A 13,977-nucleotide genomic window follows, 5' to 3' on the forward strand; every position below is an offset into this window, starting at 1 on the left:
AGTCTAAAATTATCTAAATCTTATTATGTGATATTATCTACTGTTAAATTCTGCTCCGTACTTCTAAAAATTTTTTTATTTTTTTGTTGAGGATTTGTTCTGCTCTGTGTATTGTATTATATTGTATTGACCCCCTTCTTTTGACACCCACTGCACGCCCAACCTACCTGGAAAGGGGTCTCTCTTTGAACTGCCTTTCCCAAGGTTTCTTCCATTTTTTCCCTAATAGGTTTTTTTTGGGAGTTTTTCCTTGTCTTCTTAGAGAGTCAAGGCTGGGGGACTGTCAAGAGGCAGGGCCTGTTAAAGCCCATTGCGGCACTTCCTGTGGGATTTTGGGCTATACAAAAATAAACTGTATCGTATTGTATTGTATATGTCACACTTAAGTTGAACAAAGACTGCCAAAGCTTATTTTAGAAAAACACAAATAATGAATAGACATCCAATGGCAAAAAAATACAAAATTCTAGATGCTCCACACATCTCTTTTTAACATTTCTGCCCCTGGTTGTCATGTAAGGTATATCATCCAATTGACATATAGTACTTAAAGCAAATGGCAACAAGCTGCCCCTCCACACGCCCCCATTTCTCTCTCATGTTTGGCCACATTAGCTCTCTCACTTCATTGGCAATTTTACAAATTTACCTCCTCAGGCCAAACTCAATGAGCAATTTGAGAGAAATGGATGTTAAACCCCACTTAGATTTACTCTTACCTCTGTGGTTAGAAACTTTCACAAAAATCTTGGGGATATTCTAAAAGAGCTCCCTATAGCAACCTCAGATTTTCTTACATTCGCCCCATCCTGGACTAAAAAAACAGGGGAATCCTCAAACTGCGTGCCACCAGTAATTAGAAGCAGGGTTCCCATCTGTCCAGCTTTGGCGTGGTAGAGCTCCACTGGATTTCTGCCTCACTGTTCCATTCTCTATCTTATTCAAATGCACTCACCACAATACCTTACAAAAACAGGTAGCCGCTACCTACCAAAACTGGAACCAGGATGGGCCCTCCAGTGCATGAGGTTCTTTTCAAATACAACCTAGTGTGTGACCAATCTTTGTTGTATGCAACTTGAATGCCTTCTCTATCATAACTACATATTAAAGCACCTATCACAGTGCATGATACAAAGTCAAGGTGATAAATCCTGCACATGGAAGAGTAAAAAGTGAAGAGAAATGAACTGATGTTTTAGTTTGGGTGGCTGTAACCTCAGGAACAGGTTTTTGGTTGCTTTAAAACCATTTTGGGTAAATGGGAAATTGACAGAATATTGTGTACTTTGTTCTGCATTATAGTGCATGGCATCTACTGTTTGGTACTCACCAATACACCTCTTCCTGTCTGATACTGTGTTCAGCATTAGGTGTATACTGTACGAATGTGTCTGAGCAATAGTTAGTTAAAGTGGGTGGTTCAGGAGAAGGAGGTGTTCAGTAATACAGAAGCAAGTGACTTAAATGTCAAGACATTACTCACAGGTGGTTAGAATTGGAGATCGTACATCAGCCACACTGGTTTTGAACACAGGCACACCACAGGGTTGTGGGCTCAGCCCAGCACTCTTCACATTATTAACGTACGATTACTCTGCCATCCGTGCCACAAATATGGTTATGAAGTTTGCGGATGATACGACCGTGGTGGGTCTCATATCAGACAATGATGATGAGACTCACTACAGAGTGGAGATACAACACCTAGCACTATGGTGCTCAGCCAACAACCTCATCTTGAACACCAGCAAGACCAAAGAGGTCATTGTGGACTATAGGAGGTCTAGAAGAACAGAACATGCTCCTATATTCATACGTGAGGAAGCTGTAATGTGTGTGGACAATATCAAGTTCTTGGGTATTAACATTGCATCGGATTTGACCTGGTCTTTGAACACATCTCACCTGGTAAAGAAGGCCCAACAAAGACTATTCTCCCTCAGGAAGATGAGATGTGCTGGATTCTCCTCTCGGCTGCTCACAAACTTCTACAGATCTGCTATAGAAAGCATTCTCTGTCACAATATGACACTGTGGTATGGCAGCTGCACAGCTCAGGACAGGAAGGACTTGGCACGGGCAGTGAGAACAGCACAGGGGATCGTGGGAAGTCCTCTCCTAGACCTGGACTCTGTATATGCTGGAAGGGTGCAGAAGAGGGCCAAACTGTGGATCTCACCCATCTGAGAAATGGACCGTTTGTACCACTGCCTTCGGGAAAGTGGTACAGAAACATAAAAACACGTACCAGCAGACTGAAAGACAGCTTTTTCCCCAGAGCTGTGAAGTCCATCTGCCCCTGCTGATACACACACATACATCTACCCCTAACCTGCCCTCCTGTGGACATGCACACACACTTTCCCTTATAATAAACATGCACACTCGTATTCCTCCCCTGCAGACCCCCACACACAGATCACTGGTCTCTGCAGGCGTACTACCTCAGGAAAAGTCTGGATTTGATGATGTATTATTGCTGCTGTCTTTTATACTTATTATGTTTATTTTATTATTTATAGTGTATTGTGTATTTAAGTATTCTGCCTTGAAGCCGAGTCCTGCCAACAAAAAATTTTGTTATGTGTATGCATAATGACAATAAAGAATTCTATCTATCTATCACAATATATTACTGCTACTACTACAAAAGTGACCATAAAATAAGCAACAGAACAATGAGGCCCTGGGCTTATTATACTGGCGTAAGTACAGCCTCCCTTTTACTGTTATAGGCCATAATTTCACTCAGCCAAGGAACTTTGACAGTAACAGAAGGTATAACTCACTGGGCAGCATTCACCAAAAACAAGCCCACCCCCATGAAGGAGGCGCATGCACAGTGCAGCTCTGCCATCAGTTTAGCTAACCTTTTGTATGCTTTTGCTTACCAATGCAAACATCCTGCTGCACTTTGGAGCTGCACACTGATCAAGATACTATATTTCTCACTTTCAGCATTTGTCAAAAAGTTATTTTTTTCCTCCAAAGAAAGACATAATGATAAAAATTTGCCAGGTGTTTCTAATTCTCATTGTGGCTGAGGCAAACAACCGAGGTTGTGAAGGTAAGATGCTTTTTGAAATTTGTTATTAACTGCTCCTCAAAATTCAGAGCATTTTGAAAAAGTAATATGAAGGGCCTGCATGCTGATTTTCTTTCCCATCATGTGGTGATATTAGCAGCATTACATTACAGCTGAATGAAAAGCTCAAAATGATGGGCCAGGGCCTTTCCACATGTAGTCATAATAGACAAATTAATATTGCTAGATCTTTTTCAGATTCACAAAAATCTAACCAGCTGCTTTATAAATGAGCAGGAGAGCCATTCATTTTGAACAGTTCACCTCTGCTTCTCACTCGTGACAAATTTTTGTTTGTTACAGATTGCTGATAAAAATGATCATTTTAGTCCTTGGTTTGTGTTATTAAAACTTAGAAATTCCAAATTTGCTTAGTGTTTAAATCTGTTGAAAAATTATTAAAAACAGAATTGTTTTTTGTGTAAAGGAAGTGAAAGGAAAACCCATTCTAATATATTTGAATATGAATAATTCAAAGTAAATGTGACTCTTTAGTCACACTTAAAAGACAATGGCCACATAACCCTTCTGCTTAAGATGGACCGTTGTTTCTTTTCTGAACTATGGACAGTTAAACTTCTACCCATATTAGTATTAGTACATTTTTATTACTACAAAAACTACATTTTGATTTTGTGGAGTGCTAGCAAGTTAAATGTTTCCACTATTTGTTCAAACCCTCTATTTCTTCAAAAAGTAGGGCACTTTTAGATAAGACACACTGGTTCAATGAGTGTCTCTCTCTGATCTTCTTTAACGTGTTTGCATCTTTAAAACTACTTTGAAAGAGCAGGACAATCACATCTTATCAAACAGTAAGGACTGATTCACATTGCATTCTTGTGACCTCAGAAGTAAATTTATTTGAGAAAATGCTCCCTTCTACTAAAGTGCAATCAAAGGTAAATACTTCAGAAAGTTAGTCAATGGATTACTCTATAAGTACACAGCCAAACTGGGGTAGGCAAGGTTTTCTTGCAACTGGTTTCCAAAGGGGAATGTTAATTAAATTTACTATTTATTAGGTTGTGTCTTCCAACCTTTGTTTTGAAATTCTTTAGTACTAGGGTGTTGTACCGTGTTAGCCATTATGAATGTAGAGAAAAGCCAAGCAAAATGACACCTTTTATTGGCTAACTAGAAAGATTACAATATGCAAGCTTTCGAGGCAACTCAGGCCCCTTCTTCAGGCAAGATGTAATCTTTTTGAAATTCTTGTAATTATGGATTTCATTATTGCATTTATTACTGTTAGATATTTGGCTGATACCGTTGTTCAGCTTTTAAGATCATAATATAGTGTGATTGTCTGCGTGACTTTGTTTTTTAAATTTGGAACACAGACACGTTAAAAGGCTTGCTCAGTGTTACACATTGATTAAGGGCTGAAGATTAAACTGCAAACTTTGTAGGTATACATTCCAGTGCTTTTTCTACTACACCACAGTTTCTTGATTTACTACATTTTTAATGCAGGCCTTCTTTACAATGCATAGTAACTTTCTTTGCCAAGACACCAACCATCTCATTCTCTTTATCTCATTTATTTGTTGAAATCCATTAAAAACAAGCGTTAAAGCCTATATTTTGCAAACTGTACATTGTCTGATTCTCTTCTAACAGGAAATTGAGTTTAGATGGAGAATGTTTTAATATTCTGCAAAAAAAATCTTAATAAATAACTACATTATTTGGACAAAGCTCCCCAATCCATTCTAAACCCAAAAGAACAGCGTTCAATCCTATTGTATATACCAAAAACTAATAATTAGTTTCAGATTAGTATTTCTTTATAAAAATTTGAAATTCGGGAAAAAATAGCCACCTTCATGCTTCCCATCAAGACAATTTTAGATCAATCCATAAATATTCATAAAATCCCATAGCATATGTACTGAAACAGAATCACTTTTTCAGGCACATTAGAATAACTTATTTTTACTATGTCAGGGGGCCTAAAAACTACTACTGGGTTAGGAAAAAGCCAGGGTAGAGTTACAGGCAAAGTCACAATAGAACATACTGCATCAATGAAGCTATAACTTCAACAGGTTAAAAAAACCTAGAAATTCTCTTTTTTGATATTAAAAATAATGTCTTAATATACTAGTAACTGAATAATCAATATTATTCTCTTAATATGAATCAGAAACATTAAAAGCAATTTTAATCTGGGAAATTGTAAAGGCAATTAGTCCATCTCAACAAGTATAGCTTGTGAAGAGGTGAAAATTTAACAGAACCATAGCATAATCTTAAAGATAGATAGATAGATAGATAGATAGATAGATAGATAGATAGATAGATAGATAGATAGATAGATAGATAGATAGATAGATAGATAGATAGATAGATAGATAGATAGATAGATACTTCATTAATCTCAAGGGGAAAATCACATGCTCCAGCAGCAGCATACTAATAAAAAAACAATATTAAATTAAAGACTAATAAAAATGCAGGTATAACAGACAGTAAATTTGTATAATGTTAACGTTTACCCCACCCCCCCCCCCCCCCCGGTGGAATTGAAGAGTTGCATAGTGTGGGGGAGGAAGTTTAGAAAATAGAAAAAAACAAACACATTTTGTACTATGGAAATTAAAACTGATCCATAAGCTATACAACATTTATCAGAAACTTAGCCAATGAAACCTACATAAACAGTTAACAAAGCTTTTTTAGCAAAAACCCAATCAAATCTACATAAACATCTATGTGCTGTGAATTTAGTGCTCTTGTACATTTACTAATTGTATTTATATGATGCTTTCACATTAATTACTATCCATCCACATTACAAAAAAATTAGTTTTTATTAATTTTACATTACTAACACTTGAGTTTTTGCTACTGAATGTTTAAAACCCCATTTATTTACTGACTGTTGTAATTTATTATTCTCCAGTTGCATTTTATTAACAATATGTATAAAGAGGTACCTTCAGTACCTCCATCTCTATCTAAGAAAAGACATCACTTATCACAACAATAGATGTTAAGAACAGTACTTTGCAGAGTACTATTTTCAGCCTCATACATTTCTGAATGCATCAGCCCCACTCCAATCTGCACAGACACTCCAAGTAAAAAGCTCGGAATAAAACCTTAAGTTCTACCACTAACTCAAAATGATGTAACTTTAATAAAAGCCCTCCCTTCCACAACATGTCAAAAGCTTTTTCTATATCAAACAATATAGCTATTAAAAAGTCTTTACTAACCTGTGCTTTCCAAATGTCATCTTCTGCTTTATCGCAGAATCCACAGTCACTCTACGATTCATAAAACCACTAAGATAGCTTGATAGAGCACCATTTATTTTCTCAAATGTAGTTTATCAACCATTCTCTCCACTATTTTGTACACCATCTTACTGAAATATGTTTGTAGTAAAAAGGACCCGAAGAGCTTCCAAAACAAGTACCACTACCACTGTTTTCCTAGTTTAATATCATTTTAAGACATCAGCCATATGTTCTAACAAGCAGTAACAAATACCAAACTCCAAGTGAAGTCTAAAATGCATTTACAATACACTTTTTTAATAATACATAGAATACTGTATATTATATCCACAATAATATTACTAAAATAATTTTAATATGTTAAGAAAATTACTTAAAATCAATTGCTTATATTAGCCTTAAAATTAAATTCTTGATTCTATGAAATGTAACAAATTATGTAGCAAGTATTTCCTCCTTCTCATCTTCACTACCATACTCTTTACCCTCGTCAATCAATACTGAAAGTCTAATATCCAGTTGAATTCCTCCTGTTCTTTAAATTCTTTCACTTACATCCTCAATTCTATTGCATTGTGTTCTACAATAAATCCTTTTTTGCACAACTTCCTTCACAACCACCTGAGTTCTTTTATAAATAAAAAGAGAAGCACATAAGAAATTTGTCAAATGAGAGAAGACCATTCAGTCCAAAAGCTTATTTGTTAAGCTAATAGATATGCTATCCCAATATCTCATCCAGATACTTCTTAAAGGTTTTTAAGGTTTCCGCTTCAACTATTTGCCTCAGTTGTCAGTTCCATATTCCCACAACTATTTGAATAAAGAAGATTTCTGGCTTTAGCCTTAAATGCACTACCCCTTAATTACCACTAGCATCCTTGAGTATGCGATTCAGCCTTAAACTGAAAGAATAAGAATGCTCATTAAGGGGTATTTCTTAACTCTCCTGAACATTTTATTAATTTCCCTTATTGTCTCATACCATTGCTCATTCCACAATGGTACAGTTTTTAATTAAATTATGCTTATTTTAGTTATTTTTTTCTGACACAGATTGATACATGACATTACAATTTCTTTGCTGGGATGGATTCGGCCCATGAATAGATTTTTACTAACCCTTTGCTTAGTTTTGGCCAACTAATTAAAAGAAAAATAATTTTGAACTTTCATTTTTGTGGGCACTTATTAGGCCTATAATGTCAGTTATTCTTTCATGTCCCAACTTATCAGTGCTAACAGTCAGTTTTAATTCTTCACCCAAGCAATATCAGAAGTCCTCAAGCTGATGCCACAGATTATTCCATTCTCTCGTCTCCTGCTTCTTTCTCCAGGTTTCAATTACCTACTCAGTCCTATTACCAGAATGCTGCTCTATACATTAAAATAGAAAAAACTGACATTTTAATAGCAAGTGAACAAAAAGAGACTTGTTTGCTCCAGTTAAAATGAAGCAGTGGGTTTACTGTGCAGTGAAATCTTATCAGTGAAAAAGAAGTAATAACTTTCTGAAGTATTTTAAGACAACCAACTCTAACTTCAACACCAACCTTCCTCAGCTTTAGAAACTTCACAAACTAGTCAAAATAAACTGCTCAAAAAATTAAAGGAACACTTTGAAAACACATCATATCTCAATGGGAAAAAAATCCTGCTGGATATCTATGCTGATATGGACTGGGTAATGTGTTAGGAACGAAAGGATGCCACATCATTTGATAGAAATGAAAATTATCAACCTACAGAGAGCTGAATTCAAAGACACCCCAAAAATCAAAGTGAAAAAATGATGTGGCAGGCTTGTCCATTTTGCAGAAATTTCATTGCAGCAACTCATAGTCGTACTCAGTAGTTTGTATGGCCCCCACGTGCTTGTATACATGACTGACAACGTCTGGGCATGCTCCTAATGAGATGATGGATGGTGTTCCTCCCAGATCTGGACCAGGGCATCACTGAGCTCCTGGACAGTCTGAGGTGCAACCTGATGGCGTCAGATGAACCAAAACATAATGTCCCAGATGTGTTCTATTGGATTTAGGTCAGGCAAGTGTGGGGGCCAGTCAATGGTATTAATTCCTTCATCCTCCAGGAACTGCCTGCATACTCTCACCACATGACGCCGGGCATTGTCATGCATCAGGAGGAACCAAGGACCCACTGCACCAGCATAGGGTCTGACAAGGTCCAAGGATTTCATCCCGATACCTAATGGTAGTCAAGGTGCTGTTGTCTAGCCTGTAGAGGTCTGTGTGTTCCTCCATGGATACGCCTCCCCAGATCATCACTGACCCACCACCAAACCGGTCATGCTGAACTATGTTACAGACAGCATAACATTCTCCACGGCTTCTCCAGACACTTTCATGTCTGTCACATGTGCTCAGGGTGAACCTGCTCTCATCTGTGAAAAGCACAGGGCGCCAGTGGTGGACCTGCCAATTCTGGTATTCTATGGTAAATGCCAATCAAGCTCCATGGTACCGGGCAGTGAGCATAGGGACCACTAGAGGACATCAGGCCCTCAGGCCACCCTCATGAAGTCTGTTTCTGATTGTTTGGTCAGAGACATTCACACCAGTGGCCGGCTGGAGGCCATTTTGTAGGGCTCTGGCAGTGCTTGTCCTGTTCCTCCTTGCCAAAAGAAGCAGATACTGATCCTGCTGATGGGTTAAGGACCTTTTACAACCCAGTCCAGCTCTCTTAGAGTAACTGCCTGTCTCCTGGAATCTCCTCCATGCCCTTGAGACTGTGCTGGGAGACACAGCAAACCTTCTGGCAATGGCACGTATTGATGTGCCATCCTGGAGAAGTTGGACTACCTGTGCAACCACTGTAGGGTCCAGGCATCTCCTCATGCTACCAGTAGCACCACTGACCATAGCCAAATGGAAAATTAATGAAAAAACAGTCAGAAAAGATGAGGAGGGAAAAATGTCAGTGGCCTCCACCTGTTAAACCACTACTGTTTTGGGGGTCGTCTCATTGTTGCCCCTCTAGTGCACCTGTTGGTAATTTCATTAACACCAAAGCTGCAGAAACTGATTAAGAACCCCCTCTACTACTTAACAGACCAGATGAATAGCCCAGAAGTTTCATTGACTTAAAGCTATACTCTCATTAAAAAGTGACCCTTTAATTTTAATTAAATGCATCATGAAATGTTCTTTTTGTTGCATATTTATTTATGCATTTATTTGATTATTTCAGACAACTTGAAATACACAGTGAATTGAAAGCTGTCATTTTCACTGGACAAAGTTGAGAGGGCAGACTCCAGGAGGTAGTGTGTTTCAATTGGTGCTTTGTCGGTAGAACATACATAAATCCTTGGCCATCCAGTGCTACATTTATAGGCAGACACCACACATTAGACTCCTAAAAGGATGATGAATTCAGGACTTTCTGAATTATTGTAGCTCCTTATGGCAATGAGGCTGGGAAACTTTGTCTTGCACTCATGTCCACTACAGATGGGCACAATCACAACTTTAACCACGACAATCAAAACACACAACCCACTAGAACCCACCGTCTAAACTTTGATGGGTGAAAATGGCAGTTTTCATTTCAAGGTGCATTTCACCTCCTGTGTATTCTGGAATATTTTGGACAAAATTAAATAAATGCACAACAAATAAAAGTAAAAAGTGTAAATAATTAAATGTGTGACCAATAAAATCTCTGCTCACTAAAACCTGCCCTCTCAACTTTGATGAGTGAAACTGACAGTTTTCATTTCAGGCCGGTGTCATGTCACTGAAACAAAAAAAGGAAGACGTAATTAAATAAATAAAAGGAATAAGTAACAAAATATATTTTGTGATACATTACATTGTTTCTTCTTTAAGGATGGTATGTATTTATTGACACAATTCACAGTAATTTTAATGTATTCGAGTAAGTATTTATTAATTTCCAGTGCCAGTCACGACATATGTTCGGGCTTTCTGGAACGCTCGACATATTAACCTTAAGTGCCACCTTAGTGCAATAAGAACAAGCCCATCGCATGCCACCCAAAAAATACGAGCTCATTTCGCAAAATGTGGAACTTTACCTGAGAAAAGGACGAGCACGGTTAACAAAAGCCGCTTTGTCAAACAATCCCATAAGACGTCGGCTGAATCATTCGTCTCGAGCCAAGCCAAGGCGAAATCTTGGAGTGAAAGTTCGCTCTAGGATCACAACACACGAAAGAGCAGCAAAGCGGCACGAGTGTCGTTGAATTACTTAACAATGTACGCAATCTGCTTTATTGATTGATTTAAATTAATGTACAACTAAAACTGGAAGCTTTACCTATCCAAAGTATTAAAACAATGACTGGTGCCACCTGGCAGGCGTCGAATGCTCCGAACTGTAGCCTATGATTCTGAAAACCTTAATAAAGTCTCTTACAAGGTGCCACATTTTAAGGATTTATAGCTGAAGAAGAAAAAAAAACTGCTAACGTAAATCATACCTGCAAAGTGAGGGCGACACGGTGACAGCACGTAGCACTGCGACCCCCGAGTCTTAAAGTTGTATGCCTGAAGTTTGCAGGCTTTTTCGGTGTCTTCTGGTCGCCAGTTTCACCTCCCACATTCGCAGAGACGTGCAGGTGTGGTTTACTGGAGACCCTAAACTGTCCCAAGAGTGTGTGTGTGTGTGTATGCGCGACGAGGTCCTGTGATAGACTGGCACCCTGCTTCTTGCGGCCGTTGTGCGTCCAGTTCCCCTAAATTGGATTAAGCTGGAACTTGAGAGTGAACTTTAAAGTCTGCGAAAAAGAGGAAAACAGCAGGACTTCAAGGAGCTGAGAACATGAGCGTCAGTGAGATGAAGGACTGGACGGGACAGGAGTGGCGCAGTTGTGAGTCTCCCTTTTACACGAAATGGCGAAAGACGAAGCCGTTAAATCGAGAAGCAAGCAAATGGGTTTGATAACCTAAAGTAGCCAGGGAAAAAAAACGTGCTGCCAGTGTGAGAAACTACAGAGTCCGCTAGACGCAATGTACTGTACTGTCAGCGCAGAAGTGGCAGACTGCAGTTCATGTAGATAAAAGAATCTGTGGATGTCAAGCGAGCCAAAAACACGTGTGTTCACATTCATATTACGTGACATTACACCACACTGCGACGCTTTATCTCCCACATACTGTATGCCTTGTACTCTTTAAAAAGAGTTAGTTTCAGTATAAAGTTGCAAGTGTTATCACTGCCAGATTCCGAAATAAAGCTTGAATGGTGTTTGAATTTACGATCCGATATCCTGTATGCACAGACATATAATAATAATAGAAAATAAAACGTCAATGTGTTTGTAGATGCGAGGCATACGCTTGTTAGAATAGAACGACACCCCTCTAGTGGTTCGAAAGGGAATCTGCAAATAATATAAAAAGCTTAGATGGTGCACACGTTTCATTTTGAAGTTGATTTTTGGCAATAGGTACACCTGCTTTCCCCCAATGAAGACTCACAAACCATTTTGCTTTTTTATTTATGGCATAAACTTTTTTATAATTTCCTGAAGATTTTTTTTCTGTGCACTTGGAAAAATTGTCCAGTAAGAAAAACATTGGTTTGATGAATCAACTAAAAACATTTGAGCTGAAGCATTTGACAGAGAAATGTCAAGTATTTTAAAGTACTGTCAGTTAATAGCTTTGCTAAAATATGACTTGTTTCTACATAATTGAATGTTTAAAAAGTACTTAGTAATTCACTTTACTATATAAAGTTTTAAGATTTACAATCAACATTGTCATCTCAGTTTTCATCCCAGAATGAAAGTATTTAGTAGTTAGTTAGTAGTATTTACATATTGTTAATGTATGTCAGAAATGTTTATAATAAATTAATGTCTTTGTTTACAATACCCCTTTTTCCTATATACATAGTATAGTATAGGAATAGTATAGCATAGATAGTATAGTATAGTATAGATTATTATTGGAAGTGGGATAAGCTTAGATAGGGGAAGGAAGAATATATGGTCAGTTCTGCCAGGAGTTGTGCAGTGTATGTCCAGTATGTTCACTAATTGAGCTAGAACTAAAGTAGGAAGAATTTACCTATAAACATGTATTGTGGTCAGTCATTACTCTCTCTCTCTTATATATATATATATATATATATATATATATATATATATACAGTGGAACCTCGGTTTGCGAGTAACTTCATTTACGAGTGTTTCGCAAGACGACCAAAATTTTTAATAAATTTTGACTTGATAAACGAGCGAGGTCTTGCAGTACGAGTAGTATGTATAGGCTTTGTCTGCTGAGCGTCATGTGATCACAACTGAGCTGATGGTTCTTCTCTCTCTCTCGCTGCAGGATTGTGGGCAATCGTCTCCTTTTTTCCGTCTGAGTCGGCATGCCTCACTCATATAGTCAACATCCGTACAAGCATATACTGTTTACTGCAGCATTAGCATTGTGACTGTGTGTATGTGTGTGTGCTCGCTCGCGTGTGTGTGTATGTATGTGTGTGTGCACATGCACGCGTTTGTGCTGTGACATGCGAGTCCCTGTCTTGTACCCTAAAACACAAAGCTGAGTCTCAGTACTTTAGCAACACCAGCTTTATTCAGCTTGAAACAGCAACAGCGCGGTTATTTATATACAGACACAGCAGTCAGGCAGGGCCCTGCACATTTATAATGTTCCTTGTTCCTTGTATCACTCATCGACAGCAGGCGCATATAGCATGTCCGTGATCTTTTCAGATTCGCTTTTACGGCAAACTGCTACAGCGCAGGGAAACTGCGATTGTTTGGGACGCTCTTCCGTGTGTCATCCCATTGGGTGCAATCCCACAAGAGTTTAGAAACTCACTCACACCAGCCATGATTCTTTTCAAAGGTAAAGTGCAAGTTAATTTGTTTTATGTATTTTTACTTTCTATTTTGTATTAATCATTTTTATATGAATAGTTTTGGGTTGTGGAACAAATCATCTGAGTTTCCATTATTTCTTATGGGGAAACTCACTTTGATATACGAGTGCTCTGAAATACGAGCACATTTCCGGAACGAATTATGCTCGCAAACCGAGGTTCCACTGTGTATGTATATATATATATATATATATATATATATATATTGTGAAAAGGTGCTATATAGGCGCCCAACCAGACACAGACGGGACATGGAGGCACACGTAAAATAAATAAATTATTCGTAAAATAAATAAATTATTTATTTTTCTTTTTCTGTGAGCGCATGTCTTCCCTGTGTTCCACAGGCAGTACACAGTCCCAAGCACAAACACACAAAGTAAAACATAAAGCAAAGCACCCCCTGGCAGCGCCTGTGGAACCCAACAGGGCTGCACTAAACTCCAACCCCCATGAAGCCCTGGGGGAGTCCGAGGCACCACTGCAACCCAGGGAGGCTGCCCTCTAGTGTCCAGGGGGAGGGTTAGGGTCTCCCATCCTTGCTCCCCTGGAACATACTGTATGCTGCAAGGGCGTTCAGGCCGGGCATGGGCCCCAGCCGCCTGCCACAATATATATATATATATATATATATATTTATATGTATATGAATATGCATATGTATATGTTGCTCTGAAGTATGTGCTGATCTATCTATTGATCTATTCCTTTTTACAACCCACACATCTCAGTTGATCTCAAAAGGATGCC

General features: G+C 38.3%; 1 protein-coding gene across 1 annotated transcript in view; it reads left to right on the forward strand.

Moving 5' to 3' along the window:
* The first annotated feature begins 2,877 nt into the window (after positions 1 to 2,877).
* The window catches only part of LOC114662382 (coagulation factor IX-like), a 33,781-nt gene continuing 22,681 nt past the window's right edge, over positions 2,878 to 13,977 (forward strand). The window contains exon 1 of the mRNA XM_028815808.2: positions 2,878 to 3,070. Coding sequence (XP_028671641.2) covers positions 3,004 to 3,070 — 67 coding nt within the window. The 5' untranslated portion in view covers positions 2,878 to 3,003. The remainder of the gene's footprint in view (positions 3,071 to 13,977) is intronic.

The sequence above is a fragment of the Erpetoichthys calabaricus genome, chromosome 12, assembly GCF_900747795.2.
Source record: "Erpetoichthys calabaricus chromosome 12, fErpCal1.3, whole genome shotgun sequence".
NCBI lineage: Eukaryota > Metazoa > Chordata > Cladistia > Polypteriformes > Polypteridae > Erpetoichthys > Erpetoichthys calabaricus.